General features: G+C 39.6%; 1 protein-coding gene across 33 annotated transcripts in view; it reads right to left on the reverse strand.

Annotated features, from left to right (window-relative positions):
• The window catches only part of NFASC (neurofascin), a 229,028-nt gene that overhangs the window by 124,521 nt on the left and 86,053 nt on the right, over positions 1 to 18,454 (reverse strand). For all 33 annotated transcript variants that reach the window (XR_013544331.1, XR_013544332.1, XM_078391894.1 and 30 more), the window contains exon 3: positions 4,090 to 4,273. Coding sequence is in view for 31 of the 33 variants with exons in the window: in XM_078391894.1 (XP_078248020.1) it covers positions 4,090 to 4,183 (94 nt within the window). In the remaining 2 variants the exon portion in view is untranslated. The remainder of the gene's footprint in view (positions 1 to 4,089; positions 4,274 to 18,454) is intronic.

Raw genomic sequence — 18,454 nt, forward strand, 5'->3', positions numbered from 1 at the left:
CTGCTCTGATATCACAATCCCACCCATCCATTGAGATTAAACATGGTCCTTTTGGGTATTTGTGTAGCTCAGATCAACACCTACAACTTGGATGTGGATGTTTAAGCAGGCCTTCCCTCCAGATAACACTAAATCTTTCCTTCTTTATCTATTCTTTGTTATTTTTGCCATCTTGAATAATTTGCTTATTGTGTATTCCTTATTGTTTATTGTTTAATGTCTATTCCTGTATATTTTTATTTTTTGTTATATGTACTGTATATGTTACTGTGTTTTTTACCTGTCTGGAAGCCGCCTAGAGTGGTCATATTGACCAGATAGGTGGGGTACAAATAGAATGAATGAATGAATGAATGAATGAATGAATGAATGAATGAATGAATGAATGAATGAATGAATGAATGAATGAATGAATAAACCAATCTGCATAGTGTAGGCAACATTATGAACCAGTTTAAAACTCTTGGTACATTTCTATATTTAGTTTACCTATCACTATCTACAATTCAATCTTCACTGCTCACTTTATTTGTTTAGAACAGGTTCTTCCTAAGGCACAGACATGACCCAGCAGCTTTTCTGACAACAGGCAGTTTTTGTTTTCTCATTGCATGGTTGGGATGGCATCTGGGACTTCTATGTATATCATGGAAGATTGGTGGGAGAGTAATGAAACACATACAATGCTGTGATGAGCAGTTAAAACCTATTAGTTCTCATAGTGGCATATATTACTACTAAAATAATATTATCACGCATACCAAGGTCCAGAAATCTTAAGCGCTTTCTATATTCCTTTGAAATGACTTGAATTTAGGAAACTATTACTTATAACAAAGGTGAGCAGCATCAATGGGTCTTAGAGCCAATTTTCTGCTCTAAAACTCGCTGCAGAACACAGATGATCTCAATATGCCAAACCTTAAAAAATCCAAATTCTGGATAAATTATATAGATGTTCACTGTCCATTTTTTTGGGGGGGGGATTGTGTTTTTAGTGTTAAACAGTGCAAGGGAAGCCTGTATCTATTTAAAATGTAAACTGGTATTCCTGGAAAACTTCTGTAGAGACAGTTCATCTTTCAGTGACAAAAGACAGGGCAGACGAAGATCTTAGGGTTATAAACATAAACTGGGATGAAATTACAGGTTGACTATCTTTGATTTAAAGGAATCAAGTTAACTACATTTAACAACTGAGGTTGCCTACATTGAATTACTACATTTTTCATCTGACTGACACAAAGAAAAGAATGTGCCTTGTACACCATGAAGCCTGGCCAGCCTAGATTCGATCTAACCACCTTTCAAATTATTATCTCAGTCCTGAGATAATGAAAAGCTAATGTGTATTAATGCACATTATGTAGAAGTCTGCTAAAATAGCATATACATAGCTTTGAATCTATCCTAGACATATAATAATGTGTGGAAATCATGTGATGGCTTGCACTGGGACCTTTCATATTGCTACTATTGGTAGCCCAATACTTCCAGAGCTGGCAAAAAAAAAAATCCAGAGATTAACCATACATATGGAAGAGCCAAATGCCTGTGACACTAAAAGACTCCACATAGAAAGTTTCAGCCGATCTCTTTATGCTGCTGTCATGGGTATATCAACCCTAACACAGTATCACAGGCTGAAATGTTTTGTTTCTTTATCGTTAATTCCCAGTAACAAACAAGTCCAGTAGCAGCAGCTATATTCAAGTTAGTATATAAATTCAATTTCTACAATTCTGACCTACAACAGTATTGAAGATAAAGCCAAAATATTTGGTTCCAGCTACCAGAACTGTATTTTATAAACAAACTGCATATGAATTGAAGTCTGCCAGTCATCTGGAGACCCCACCAGGTAGAGCAGGCAAAAAACTCCAATGACTACTTAAGAATACATTTGCATAGGTGTACTTTCCCCAAATTTGGGACATTTCTCAGCCATGTTTTCCTGCAAGTCTTATAACTGATAGCATTATCTTTATAAAAACCAGCCATATTTCCCTTTGAACAGATGTCCAAGCTCCCACCAACTTTAAACTCAGGAACATCAGAGATAAATGATAGATGTTATTCATATGTTGCTGCCTCCAAATCTAAGCTTCATGAACAGAATCATTAACAAGTTTGACAAGGAATGATAATGTGGGAGAACAATGTGTTTTAGAAAACTCCTATAAGGACTTTATTAGTTAAAGCTTCCCAGTTCTGGCTGAGGAAGTTCTTGGTGAATTCTGGGGGCTGAAGTCCAAGAAAGCTGAACACTTCATTCCTACTTGATGCCAGAAAGCATGCATGTCCTGCAACATTACATAAATTAGGTACTGTAAGTTGTCATTATAAGTTGCATAATATTGCAACTACTACTACTACTACTACTCTTACTATTAATAATAGTAATGATGTCATGTACCACAAAGTCATTTCCATTTTAACGCAACCCTGTGTATTATGGACCTCCAAAGCATCCTATTTTTAAAAGCCCTGCTCATGCCTTACAAATTTAAGGCTATGGTCTGCGTTACTGAGTCTAATCATCTCACATTCAGTCTTTCTCTTTTACTGCTGCCATCAGTTTTTCCTAGCACTAGTGTCTTTTCCAATGAGTTTTGACATCTTGCAATGCGTCCAACACACAGTAGCTTTAGTTTAGTTATTTAATAATTATAATAATAATAAATTAGTTGTTGTTACATTAGTAAGAAATAATTAAATTCCCATTTAACAATTAAAAAAACTTCTGACAGTTCATATACAGTAGTTAGTGTATTGATTACATAAAACAGGTGAGTGTTGCAATTTGGCATTTATAGAGTGTTGCAATTTGGCACTGAAAAATAAGACTACTAAAAGTAAATTGGTAATATCCACCAGAGGCTTGTAAGCCAGGGAGGACTTCCAAAGGTTAGAATAGCACTCTCTTATCTCAGGATTTGCTTATACCATCAAGATTCAGACGTCATTATTCTACAATTATTTCAGAAGCAAGGAGATTATAAACCAGAGTATTTCAGCAGTAAATTCAGGTTTGTGTCTTGAGAGACACATATACACAAATGAATAAATTGCATTTGTGTACTCCACGATTATCTTCGTTCACCATATTAGAAGCACTGTTACAGTTATGTCACTGTTACTTTTGGAAAGAGTTATCGTCTATCTATTTGCCAGCCCTATTTTGCCAAACTTCTGGTCATGTTGGAATGTCACATTTCTTCATTTTAAAAAGTTAAAGCAGTTCCAAAGCACAGCTTCAGCATCTCTCCAGATTCTTAGGTGAAATAATGCAAAGCAACACATAGTATTAAACTCTCATTTGCAAATGGTGTTGACATTCCTGCTGAAATTTGTTTTCGTGTTGCTTTCTCTTTAGAGTTGTTTCACTGGTAAATACTAGGGATGGGGAGTCACAAGTTGGGACTCACTATTGAGTTACCAGCTGCGTGAACTGGTTACCAGCTGGGCGGTGCATGTGCAGTCTGAGTCTTTTGGTCTGAATTCCGAGTCCCAAGCCTTGGGGGAGGGGAATGACTGAAGACTCAGACTTGAGGCTTGGGACTCGGGGCCCAAGACTCGAACTAGGACTTACGACTTGGGTCTGAAGACATGGACTTGGACTTGGGACTCTGGTCCGAGGACTTGCCAATATCCCTGGTAAATACTAAAGATAGCAGGAATCCAGTGCAACATGACCATCAGTAATGAGGGTATCCTGATTTTACTGTACATTACTAGCGGTAACATAGATGTTGGATGTATAGCATTTATTGGCACACAGTGAGCCAAACTTGAAAATATTACAAGACAGACAAGATGGGATAACTGGAAAGTGTGCATATCCAAAATGTATTTAGAATTTGTCCTGGGTGAATTTTAGGTTATGCAAATTTGCCCTTGTACTTTTCATGCCATAAATAGGTGAATCGGTATAAAGTCTCTTGTTACAGTTTCTGATGTTTATCCTAGTGTATATCTATGTGGACAATAACCACAAAAGCTCACAGGACTACTACAAGTACATACAATAGAGACTCCCATCCATTCTTTTCCTCTAACTACAACAGTATGGAAATAAAATGTACTTACGATCTCGAGGGACTTCAATGGCTCTGATGAGGTGATGAAGGTTTAAAGTGAGCACCACTCCCATATAGGTTAGGAGATACCTCTGCGTTTCCATTTTGAATATTTGGCTAAATCTTATGTCCCCAGTTTCCTCCAACAAGGCAAAGTGGTGTCTTACTATTATGCAGCAGGATACTTTGAGTCACTGGAAAAAAACAAACAAAAAGCAAGGATTAATGACTTGAATTATGATTAATGTTTCATTCACAACACTACTACTATCAGCTCACTTGCCAAGCAGAGAAATAAAGGGCAAAAACGTTATAGTTTCTATTCTACTATTACTTAGAAGCTTTTCAGTTTTCAATTTGGTATTCCAGGTGGACCTCGATGGGAAAGGGTAAATGGATTGCTTTGATAGGTGGGGAGAACAGGGAGAGAGTGTGGGGAGGGGACAACACAGCCTTTTCTGTAGACCACCTTTATTTGTGAAGCAACTTCATTGTTATATAGCCTTATTCCTAGAATTCACTCAGACCATTTATTTAGCAGAAATCTTATTTAATAATTAGACAAATACAGTAGGTATGTCTGTGGGTGGTTGTACATGCAGAATCTGTCACATGTTTTAACTAGTAAATTCAAGAAATAACCAAAGATTATGCTAATCCTGTGATTCTATATAGATGACTGGGGTTTTCCAAGATTTTCAACAAAAGTCTTTCCCAGCCCTGGCTGAATATATCACAGATTTAAATTAGATTATTTCCAGAGGCAAAGCATCTGGTCTGTTACTGAGGTAAAATTCTTTCCCGTTAGTAATTTATTTCAGTTAGCAATTACTCTTGAACTATTTATTTTCTTTGATACTAGATTAAATTAGGGAATCCTCAGGTAGGATATATTTGTTGCCTAGTACATAATGACTGGCAAAATAGGTTTACTGTCAATGTTTTATGAATACCACTCTTCACACATACTGACACCTGTAGATGAATTTTTGCCTGCCCCAATTAATTCTACATTTCTTCATTTTTCCTCCAGCATTCATAAGCAAATCTGACAGCCATATTTAAGTGACAGAATTATCAGCATTGGTCTGAATTTTCAAACATTCACAGTTTGTCAGGCCTTATTAACAATTCATATACTACTACTGATGCTCCTCAATTTTCAGAAACCTACAACAACACATACATGTGGGTAAGTATGCAGAGGTGAGCACATCTGGACTATCCAGATGTTTCTTGGCCTATAGGTCTCATTGGCCCTAGGCAATATAACCAATGGTATGACATTATGGGAACAAGAATCTATAAACATATGGGTGGGAACCAATATTTCCTCTAAGCCAGTGGTCCCCAACCTTGGGCCTCCAGATGTTCTTGGACTTCAACTCCCAGAAATCCTGGCCAGCAAAGGTAGTGGTGAGGGCTTATGGGAGTTGTATTCCAAGAACATCTGGAGGCCCAAGGTTGGGGACCACTGCTCTAAGCTGTGTGACCATGTGGTCATGTAGCCACACAACACTACCTCAGTGACACACACCCACAGCTAGTGTTGTTACCCATTTGATTCCAATTGTGGCCGGAACCCCATGTGTGGGGGACAGGGCCCATGCCCAGCACTGCTGGAAAATTAAAGGGAACATTGGTGGGCAACGTTATTAACTTCTCCTGCATGAGTAAGTTATATTAGCATTTAGATTTCATGAATATTTTGTACTCCAAATCCTTTCCTCAAATAATACAATTTGCTGTGTTTTTATTATCGGGTTGGATAGTGGCTCATTGTATGAACAGTTCACACTTGACTTCCTCCTTATCTTCCAATTCAAGGCTCTTGTTTCTAGTATATAAGCTGTATATCTGCTAACTGAACTGGTTACAAAACAGACACCATGTGATACCTGCCCAGAAACATTCCAAAAATTCCCAGTGAGTTTTTAAAACTAGTAACATGGATTAAAAGACACATAAGTATAAATTACCCAACTTCAAAACACTGAAAACATGCTTAAGAAAGCTGATATAATAACTTGTGCCTTAAAGTCTGACATTAATAGTACTACAAATATCTTGCATCCAGTTAGACATGCAGACAGTTCTCTTTATTGATTCATATCTAAAATAGAAATAAAGCTGCACATGAACCACCCCAGATTCATTCATCTTTTCTGGGTCTTTGTCAGTTTACTGCTGTTGCACATTGCAAAGGAATGTGCAAAGGAAACCTATTTGGCAAAGCAAGGAAACACCAGTGTCATGAAATATAAAGAACAACAGCATCAGCTCCAGCTGAAGTCTCATAGATTCAGACAACAGTAATCAATCTGGATAATTATACAAAGATAAAGATATTCTGTTCCAGTACTAACTGAGAAGCAGTTTCTACAAGCATGTTTTGGGAGGGTGACAATATATATACATTGACCCATGGAGATGGCAATTATTATTTACATATATTTTAATTGACTGCCACTTGATACTGTTCTCTGTCTATCTGAGCCTTCTGCTATCAGAAAATAATATCCTAAAGCTGTAGAGAGTGGCAGATGTTGTTCGCCTCTCCTCTGTAAAATGACCCATGGGTTAATCCACTACTATCTCCCTCCCTTCTATTTAATACACAGGCAAAAGACTAAGGAAAAAATCTAATCAAACAAAGGTGACAGAATTTGCATTTGTAGGCCTTCCTACATACAAAATGATTGGTTAAGTATGGCAATATCACATTTTAATTCAAAGACAGTGTCTAGCTTATGGTAAACTGAAGGGAAATGAATTATCCCTATTCCAGTGGGACAGGACAGTTAAATTGCCATTTGCTCCTTACAATTAAGGAAGAATATGGACTTTACTATCAACAATCAAAAGGACATAGTGAAAAATCTCTGTTGACTGATAGAGCGATTGATCCATCCATCAATTTGTAAAATCATAAATAAATTTGCATGTCCTATTTTTTTTAAAAAATGCTTGCCATTTAGTTTGTAAACAGCTCATGTTTGTACGACCATACAGACTAGATAGTTCAGTGACTTAGGCATCTGTTTGCCCGCCAGAGGTTGGAAGTTAAATTCCTCACTATCCATCCGTGATAGGGGCTGGATTCAGTGGCCCATGGGATCCCTTCCAACTCTTCAGTTCTAAGATGATAATGATGATTGTTGTTGCTGTTGTTGAAAAAAAATGTGTATGGTGGGAAGATGGCCTTCCAAAATATGACACACAGCCCCAGAGATTTCTAAACTACTAGTGCAACCACATACTCTATATGTGTGAATCACAGTGATCTCAAAGAAGAACTAGTTCTCTTGATGTCTATCAGATAATTTCAGCCAAGGCACAGACACTTTTAATCACATATAACAGGCTTCTGTAACAGTATCCCAAATTTCAGCTCTCTCTCTCTTTGTAATCTTGTTTAGTAGAGTTTTTTTTTTCCTACAACAAGTCATTTATAGAGTATCCTGGCAGACTGCAGTGTTCTGAAACAGGTTTTTGAGTATTGTCATTTCTGATATCAGATTTATGTCCATTCTAAGAGAATCAAAGAATAATGAAGTTGGAAGGGGCCTATAAGGCCATCGAGTCCAATCATGAAACTGAATTTCACAACCCATGTAAACCTTCAGCTGTTTCCAGAAGTTACAGATTCTGGAAACAGATGCTATGACTAGATAAAGAAACAGATTCATTAAACTTTCCCAAAATCTCTGGGAAGCATAAAGTATTCTTGAAGAAAGGAACTTAGAAAACTGAAGAGTCCCCACCATTTGTTCTTTAGAAGGCAACCACCTAAGATCTTTCAGGAAAGCATCCTCTGGACCTGAGCTACCACCACCTTCAAAACTTGTTATCCAACACACTGTTTTATCTCCTATGGGCGTTAATGCTGCTGACACCAAGTACCAGTGAGTATAATAAAAACAGTATGCACAGGCTTTATTGTAAAATGAAACATGTCACCTTTCTCTGACTACACAGAATTTTATCTTTAATGTACACATTTGGTTCCTGCCTGCCCAGATAATTAGTTCCTGATTAACCTTGGGGAAAAAAACTGTTAAGATGTTTTGCTCGAGCTTGTCCTGTTTGTCCTTTGTAGAGTGCAGAAGGATATTGCTGGCAAAAAATGGCATAGATCACATTGGCTGATGAAACTGGTATTGTCAATGTCAGGTGACATTAGCAGGTTACAAAGAAAGACAGCTCAAATCAGATTCATACACCAATTCCAGAGAATGTCAAAATGACTAAATGTCAACCAAGGTTTTGAATTTCCTTATATACATTAATTCTCCCTACTGTCTTTTGTATATATGAGACCCTTCACCAGACCATCCAAAGCCACGGGTGAGTAATACCTTTATTAGACCACTAAAGCAATCAACTGCGGTCACAAGAGTTGGCCCTAGAAGGAACCTTCTGCTGCCTATGCACCTCACAGCAAGTGTGAAACTATCCATTTAAGCCAGGACCTGTATACAATCAACATAACTACAGTTAATTACTTGTGTTGTTAATGCTATTGTTGCCAGCCTGTATATATAACTGTAGCATTCTTCCACTCTAATATGTTTGGAAAAAGTGAATTTATCCACTTAAGCTGACACTGGAATATATAAGTTGGTTTTTAAGGTCCCACCACGTTTTGTGCTTTGTGTTTTATTTTGTTTTAATTTTGTCTGGATATACTGGTGATACATGTGTTCCTTTCCCTCAGGCTCATATTCCAGTCCTGGCTAAAGGGAAAATTTTGAGAGAAAAACAGTCCAGCAGAAAGGACTAAACATATAGAGAGTAAATCTTTGTCAAACCTGGATCAAAGAAGAAAGAAGGGTAAGAAAGGACTATACATGATAATGATGATGATGATGATGATGATGATGATGATGATGATGATGATGATGATGATGATGACGATGATGATGACGACGACGACAACAACAACAGTACACAAACTTTTTTGGACAATATTTAACAGGCATCAATCTCCTGGCACTTTTTGCAAACTGCTCACAAATTTTAGAAACTATCAAGCCAACATGGGCTTGAAACAAATTAGTGACTAATAGGCCCTCTTCTAGTACTTGTGAAACAGTCTATAGCTATGGACTTAAGTCCAAGTCCAAAATAATAATAGCTATATATGTGGTAGACAGCATTGCAGGAAAAAAAACACCAAATTGCATGTAGCTGAAAGGATAAAACACTTGGATTCCTTCACAACAGATTGACATCTCTTTATTATTTATATGAACAGAATAAATAATGAGGCACTCCCTGAAGTATACCAGATTGATGGGTCTTTGTAACATAATCTGATTATAATTTTCCTTGGAAAATTTCATCACATAGATTTTGGACATGACTCTGCAATAGAGGATAAGGGAAGGAGGTGGGACAAAGGAAGGATACAGAACTATATGAATGTATGTATTGATAATACATTAATAAATATTTTAATTTTTAAAGAGAACAAATAAAGTAAAGCAGAGCCACACAGGAAAAACTGACAGAGTGGAACAGAAATAACCAAACAACACCAACAGACAACCAATGATTTTTATGCACCGCACTATAGTTAGAAAACATATAGATTAATGTGCATGCTCTTCTGTAACTGATTTAAAAGATAAACTGGTAGAAATGACTTTAATGACCCTAATCCAAATTCATATTAGGGTGATACTTTTTAGACTGATTTTTTTTTAAAAAAAAGACTTAAAATTGTGTGCAAGCTTTTGGGGTCAATTCTTTCCCCTGAGGCATCTTATTATATATGGCAGCTGTGGGAAAATGATCAGGGACGGAATAAATGAGATCAGATAACAGAATATTTCTGCCTCCACCCTGTCCCAGTTGTGATAATGAGGAGAGAAAGAGCAGATACTCAAATGTGCCTCTCTTGGATGACCTACAGTACTGCTAGTGTTGAATTGTAACAGGAGGTAACCCTCTTCTCTTAAAAGAAAAACAAAACAAAACAAAAACAAGGAAGACTGAGGTCCTCCTTGCTGGAAAATAAAGTAGCTGTGAATTCTGTCCTGTTTTAAGCTTGCAGCCCTTCGTCAGGATCTCCCTGATACAAACGTCATTTACTGTTCAACACAGCTCCCTGTGCAGTTTTCTAATGTCTCTGAACAGTTTTTCTTACTCATTTGGCCCGGCCAAACAGATATGAACTGACTGAATATAAGCAGCTCTCATAATAGTCTTTACTGGTATATAAAATGTGGTTTTTAAAAAAAAGACAGTTATGAGAAATCGTGCCTTCCTGGCTGTGGCTCCATCCCTATGGAATGGGATTCTGCCTGAAGTATGTCAGCCCCCGTATCCTTTAAGAGGATGTTAAAGACTGTTCTCTTTTGAGAAGCATTTAAGGACCTCCTCATTTAAGTTATTGTATATCTGTATTTCCTGCTGCCACCACTATTGGGGATTAATGTAAATTTATTTAATCTGAGAAATGAGCTGGAAGGGACCCTATAGATCACTGAGTCCAGCCTTTGTCAAGCAGGCGCCGTGCAGGACTGAACTTCCAACCTCTGCCTCCACAGCCAGATACTGTACATAAACCATTGAGTGATACAACTTGTGGGTTAGTGTTTTGGTTTATGTGGGTTGATTATTTATTGCTACAACCACTTGGATTCGTCTTTAGCACTAAGTTAAGTGGTCTATAAATATCTGGAACAAACAAAGTGGCCATAGATAGTTGTTCAATATAGCTTGCTTCAGACATGTTCTGCTCATGGTTCCACATGTGCAACCCACAACTGAGATTTACCATTTTAATTAATGAAGCCAGTGCCCTGACTGTAATGGCTTTCCTCCTTTATTTCATTAAGAATATGCTGAATTCTGTATTGTGCTCTGGAAATACAGCTCTGCACACATCAGTAAATCCTGTCTGTTTGTCCCAATTTTACCAGCAGATTACAGATTAAGAAAGGGTTTTTTTTAAGCATGTGATTTTTGTTCTAAAGTTTTTTTTGTTTTTGTTTTTCAAATCCATCTCTTCCCCCTGTCCTACACATGTGCACCGTTATGCCAAAGAATCATCAAACTAGCCTAGAAATTAAATGTTTTTCCAAATTCATAATGTACACAGAAAGTAATATGAGTGAAGATTAATAAATTTCACTGTCCCAATCACACTGTAGTTTACTGACACAAACCAGCTTCTTCAGCCTCCTATTTGCATTGCCTTAAAACGAGCCAAATTATTTACAAATGTTTACTTTTTTTTTTCTACAACTATCCAAATCCTCTAGGGAGGAGGTGGGGGGCTATGGGAGTTATAGTCCAAAAAAGTACATTCCCACACTCTGGCCAACAATCGAGCATTCAGCAGTTGCTCCTCCACGGCTTCTCCTATCATCAGCTCTTCCATATTGCCCAAACACCCATCTTGCCAGCACCTCAGTGTGCAAACTGCCTTCCCCTAGTAAGGCCTACCAATCAGCAGCAACAATGACAGTAACTATAGTAATGCTCAGAAAAGGAGGAAAAGGAAATTCTGTCCAGTTCTCTGTCACACTGCAAATTCCTTGCAGCAGCCCTTGCAGTAACTACTTCTCCCATGGGCCAGCAAGCCTATTGTTCCACTGTGCTATTTGGAAACATATTTTATTTCTTTAGCACAGCAGCCAGAACTAGAAAGCAGTAGGGGCCCTGGTAAGAGACAATCAGAGCTGCAGTCCAACAACATATGACTCTGTTAGGTTTCAAGATGCCATAGAAATTTCTTTGCTTGTTTCCTTTTTGTCATATATGCTGAAATGTAGCCATCACCTCAGAAAATGTGCAGGAAGTCTCCAAACAACAGCAATGATGAAAAGAAAGGCAAAATTCTATGAGTCATCTAAAGAGTAGTCATCTGTGTATTCATACTAATGGGTTAATCTGCGCTTGTGCAGAGGAGCTTCGGAATCTTCTAGAGCTGAAGCACATGGTGCTGGGACCTCCCACACACCAGCTATAACCCTGGCACCAAGTGCCTCAGTTCCATGGAACTGTCTGCCACTGCACAGCATGCAATATGGCACCAGTGATGGACAGCAGGGAGGAAGGGCGGGGAGTGTGAATTCACAATGACCACTTGAAGAACCAAAGTTACAGATAGGTAACTTCTCTTTCTTCTTCATGGTCTCTGTGAGTGCACACTAATGGGCGACTAGCAAGCTGACTTACCAGGTGGTGGGCGTCATGATCAGACAGATGCCAAGATGGCTCTCCCCACGGCAGCTTCCACCTTCGCTCGAACATCCAGGTGGTAGTGGGTCACAAAGGTAAGAGGTGTAGACCATTTAGCAGCCTTACAGATATCCACCAGGTCAACCCCTCTAAGGAAGGCTGTGGAGGAGGCAACTGCTCTAGTAGAGTGGGCTCAAATTGTAGCAGGAAGAGTATGAGCTAGTTTGTATGCCAGTCCTATTGTTGTAACTATCCATCTGGAAAACGTTTGTGGTGACACAGGTAATCCTTTAGATTGTCCCTGGAAAGAGAAAAAGAGTCTTTGGGAGGATCAAAAGGATGCAGTCTAGGAGAGATACTAAGCAAGGGCTCTTTTGATGTCCAGAAAATGAAGAGACTTTCTAAATTTGAAGTCGGATTTGGGAAGAAAGTAGGCAGGACTATGGGCTAATTAAGGTGGAAGGACGTAGCCATCTTTGGCAGAAAAGAGAGATCTGGGAACAAGGTGATCTTATCAGGGTGGAACTGCAGGAACGGTGGTTCTACCCACAGAGCTGTCAGTTCGGTAGCCCGTCATGCAGAAGTGACGGAAAGGAGGAAAGCTGTCTTTATGGTAAGTAACTCCAAAGAAGTGGTAGCAAGCGGTTCAAACAGTGGACACATCAGTCTCCTTAATACAAGCTGCAGGGACCACTGAGGGGTGGGTAGTTTGTAGGCAGGATGCACATTTCTAAGGCCCTTCAAAAACTGTTTCAGTGTTGAATGCCGAAACAATTTAGCGGCATCTGAAGACAGAGGCCAATGGGCCACAACTGCAGTTACATACACCTTGAGAGTTGAATGCAAAAGTCCTCGAAGAAAGAGGAGGAGGAGGAATCGCAACAGTTCATCAAGCAAGGTAGGTACCACAGGAAGGATATTTTCAACAGCGAAGTCCGAAAATATCTTCCACTTACAGGCATAAGTGGTAGTAGTAGATGGTCTCTGAGTATGGTGCAGAACATCTGCTATCGAGGAGCCAGTTTCCAGGCCATGAGATGTAATGACTCCAGGTCTGGATGTAGTGTCCTCCCATCATGGAGAAAGAGCAGATGAGGCAGCATTGCCAGACAAAGATGGTAGACTGAACTGTGATGTAGCGGAGAGAACCACATCCGGCGAGGCCACTAAGGAGCAATGAAGATCATGTTTACTTGGTCTTGCCGTGCCTTGACCATAGCCTTCAGGATCAAAAGAATGGGAGAAAACATGTAGAGGAATCCCTCAGTCCATGGTACCATAAATGCATCTCCCAACAAGTGGAGACCGTCTCCTGCCCAGGAGCAATACCAGTCACATGTTTTGTTGACAGTGGAAGCAAAGACATCCATACATGGAGTGCCCCATTGGTGGCAAAGATACTGGACTACTGTGTCATCCAGCGACCATTCGTGGGTGCAATCTTGTAGTCTGCTTAACCAATCCACTAGAAGGTTGTCTGCAGAGGCAACATGAACAGCAATGGGGAAAATGTGGAGCTGGTAGCACCACTCACAGATCTGAACCAAGAGATACAGGAAGTGTTGTGAATGTGTGCCACCCTGCTTGTTCATGTAGAAAACCACTGTGGTATTGCTGGTTGCAACTTGTACTACATGCCCCAAAAGGAAATGCTCAAATGCTCAAAAGGCCTTGTAAATAGCAAGGAGTTCTAGCAGGTCGATGTGTAAGCGGCGTTCCTTTAGTGTCCAATGACCGTTTGCTGTCAAGTCGTGGACATGCACTCCTCATCCTGCTAGACTGGCATCCGTGGTAATTTGTATTGTTGGTGTCAGAGGTCCAAAGGGTCTCTCTTTGAGAAGATAGGGCTGGAGAGACCACCAGGTGAGCTGTTCTGCAAGTTCTATTGTAACCGTCAGAAGTTTGGACAAAAGAAGGTTGAAAAATGCCAGGTACCAGGACTGGAGTGACCGCATCTTCAACCTGGCATGTTGGATTACTGCAGTGGTGGAAGGCATCAGACCCAACAATCTTTGTGCCTGAAGAGTGCCCAGAGTGAAGTACTGAACTATAGCCTGGATCTTCACAATCATGTCTTCCGGAAGGAACGCCTGACCCAAGTAGCATCCAGCACTTCCCCAAGTTTAGACAAAAGGGATATAGTGAACGAAACATCATGAAGTAGCTGTTTACTAGAAGGTGCCATCAGCAAACAGTCATCAAGGTAGGGAAATACAGTAATGCCATGTAAATGAAGGTGAGCCGCCACCGGGGCCAAACATTTGCTAAACACCCGTGGTGCCGTGGATAAGCCTAATGGGAGAGCCTTGAATTCATAAATTACTCCATTGAGCGAAAACCTCAAGAAACGACAATATTCTTGATGAATGCTAATATGGAAATAAGCGTCCTTGAGGTTGATAACAGCAAACCAGTCACCTTGTCTTAACATCTGGATAGTATTGTACAGAGAGACGAGAGAGACCATGAGGAATCGCTGAGGTGTAATATAAGAATTCAAAGGGCAAAGGTTGGGAGATCGAGTTTATGATGCTCGGGCCTGAGGCGCATCGAACGCTGAAGTAGGGAGATTCAGGTCATCAATTAGGTCATTGTCCTGAGTCCGTGAAGCATGACTGGGAGAGGGGGTGGGAGAGCCACAGATTCCAGATGCTGTCGAGATCCAGACGTCGGACCCGATGGAAGGGTTCTGGGATCACAGGAGGACAATGGTTCCTGCAGGTGAGGTTGAGTTGTCTGGTCTCGACACGGAGGAGGAGCAGACTGACCATCAGGGCGACGGAAATAATATTCCAGATAAGGCTGATATCAAGGCGAAGGAAAAGCCTCGTAGTACCATTGTGCATGCCCCCAAACTCAATTAGGACACAGAGCATAGATTTAAGCAGTGTGTGTTAGGAGACCTTATTGTTTCTATTGTAATGCTTTTGTGCCATTTTAATTTATTTATCTTGTGCTGTAAGCCGCCCAGAGTGGTAGAATATATCAGATGGGTGGGATATAAATAAATAAATAAATAAATAAATAAATAAATAAATAAATAAATAAATAAATAAATAAATAAATAAATAAATAAATAAATAGGTGTTCATAATTAGAGGACTCCATGATCTATAGGGTCCCTTCTAGCTTTGCAGTTCTATGCATGTTGTTGTTGTTGTTGTTGTTGTTGTTGTTGTTGTTGTTGTTGTTGTTATTGATGATGATGATGATGATGATGATGATGATGATCCTCATAGCAGTACCCATCCCAAGAGTCCAAAAATGCAAGCAGCTGAATCAGATCAGATCACCATATGAGAAGTATATCTTTCATAAATATAGTGCCTCTTAACTGCCCTCTCAAGAACAAGCCAACTTCAAAGTTGTCTTGAAAAGTATATCTCTGAATAGAAGGTGTCTATCTCTGGACTAGATCAGATTGAGAGCAAAGACCCAAGTCCAACTGAAATGCACGCGGGACTTCCTCTTCGCAGATGATGCAGCTGTTGTTGCCCTTTTTGCTGAAGACCTTCAACAACTCATGAATTGTTTTAGAAAGGCCTGCCAAGACTTTGGACTAACAATCAGCCTGAAGAAAACACGAGTCATGGGCCAGGGCATGGACTCACCTCCCTCTATTTCTATCTCCACGCAAGAATTGGAGGTTGTTCATGAATTTGTGTACCTTGGCTCAATGATCTCTAACACTCTCTCCCTAGATGTCGAGCTTGATAAACGCATTGGCAAAGCAGCTACCATGTTCTCAAGACTCACAAAGAGAGCATGGCTCAATAAGAAGCTGACAACATATACCAAAATCCAGGTCTATAGAGCCTGTGTCCTGAGTACACTCCTGTACTGCAGTGAGGCCTGGACCCTTTGTGCACAGCAGGAGAGGAAGCTGAATACACTCGCACCAACTCTGTTTGGGATCTTTTTTGCTGTAATGCTGAAGCACGCCTTTGGAACTGCAACCACCTTTGCTTAAACTGATGACCTGCTCAATTAAAACATAGTGGCTGGATGGTGGGGACTGTAGTTCAGTAAATCTGTAGGTTTGAGAAGGCTTGTTATATACAACAGCTGAATAGAGTAAAAATACACTCTGTGGACTGTACATGTAAGTCTAAGGTTTCATGGCACCTATTTATTTTAAAATGTGTTTGTTATTTAAACCTGAGGATACTTTTGGCTGCAATTAATTTAAAGATGATCAAAAGATCAATAACAGAAAGGGTGTGGAACTTTTTGCTGTTTTTTTAAATTATAAAACCCATAATCCTTCACTGCTGAAGCTCAAAACATCTAGAGCTGAAGAAGAAAGTTACAAACTCTTCTCTCTAGTTTTCTACTCTAAATTCCTTTCTCAATTGCAAAAGCTGCTTTGTTCTTTCAAAAGGATATCAGGATACTGTTACGTTTAGCTAGTATTTCACTGCCAAGAGTCAACATGTTGATAGCATGAGAAGAATTTATCAGCACAGGGGGTGGACATTAGTAACTTCTGTGATTCTTGAAGATTAGGACTAAGAAGGGACTTCAGATTTGGAATGCATGCCATCTGAAACAAATGAATGGGTGACCAATCTAGATGTAATGCCATTCATATTTTTCCCCAGACACATTAATGGAACAAACAAAGCATAAGCACAGTCTCTTTAACTCATATATATCTCAGTGGCTGACAATCTCACTGACATCTTTTTAGCACACCATTTTCCTAGAAGCAATTTCCTGCCATGCTTGTGCAAGTGGGTGGCCTGTAGTCAACAGACAGGCACAGTGCTGTTTGCCCACGGCTGTACATCAGATCAGAACACAACCCACACTGTCCCAAGTTTTTCTGTCCCTGAGACCAAATTCTACCCACACACTTATGAATGCAAAAATGGTAGTGTTTAGCAGAGAAAACAATAACACAAAAATGCTGACAGTGGTACAACTGTGATTTCTCCAACTGTTAGCTAAAAACCTACTCAGGTTAATCAGTAACACAAACCTTATTTGTTGCCATTAACCTGATGTTGCGCATAATGTGGATAATACATTCTCTCAGGTAGAGAACAGGGTATTGGTAACAGGTGCTATAGTGAAGCTCCTCTAGATGCATATAGAGCTCTGAACCCCTCAAACTGCTCTATCCAGATTACAGAGCATAGTTTAGTAATCAACACGTGTCATGTTCTTGTTCCGAATTCTTTCAAAACAAGTAATTCCTACTTAAGATTACCAACTGCGAGAACCAAGTTAGCTATGAAGACCAACAACAACTGTGAGAACTGGTCCACCCTTACAACCTTCTACAAGTTTACACTGCTGCCAAAACAAATACTGAACATGAAGTGCCCACATGTGCTACCACCATCTGGGTGATGGGATTGTCCATGCAGGCCACAATTCAACAAAAATAAGGTGGAATCAAATTCATTTACCAGTATCAGAGAGGCCATGGACAGATGGGGACACCAGGGAGGCCTGTTTTGGTGAGGATTTAGGTATAGGTTTCTTTAACATATTACACAATGAATATGCCAAGTTCCTAAGTTCTCTTCAGAATGGCCTAAAACTGTTCTTTTGTAAATGTCTAAAATCCATCTTATTCATATTCATGTATGCTACTTGTCTCCATGTTTCAAAGTCAAGGTACATTAACCCCATGTGTAATTGCCAGGTTAAGTGGCCGCCACCCTCATATTAACCCAAGAGAGTGCCAGAAGGAAAGAATGGGCAATTTCACACAGCAGGGAAGCAAGCTGCTGTAAGAAAATGTGATAGACATAGGTCAGATGCAGATCCAAACAAAACCAGAAGAGAAATTTCATTGTGATGTTTTATGCCTCGTGAAGATACATATTACATGCTTCTCTGCATTTGGATTGCACATTGCAGTGCTTAATAGCATGTAATACTCTAGGATGAGAATTCAATCTTACATCTATGTTTGATTGAAAAGGGCAGATAAAGAAGGATTAAGTATTAGCAGTCAGAACCATTGCCAAAATAAAAAAGTAGATATCTACTGTATCTAGTATGTTTCCCTAGACTGGACTATTAACACACACCCTTACACACAAACATTGTCATGTGCACACATTCTCTGGAATTGGCTCAATTGAATCGATGGAACTTGCAGAGGAGCTGACACACCAAATTCCCACTGATTCAGGCTAGAAGGGAATTGAGAGTCATATGAAGAATCT

This window comes from Pogona vitticeps, chromosome 4, assembly GCF_051106095.1.
Source record: "Pogona vitticeps strain Pit_001003342236 chromosome 4, PviZW2.1, whole genome shotgun sequence".
Classification (NCBI taxonomy): Eukaryota; Metazoa; Chordata; class Lepidosauria; order Squamata; family Agamidae; genus Pogona; species Pogona vitticeps.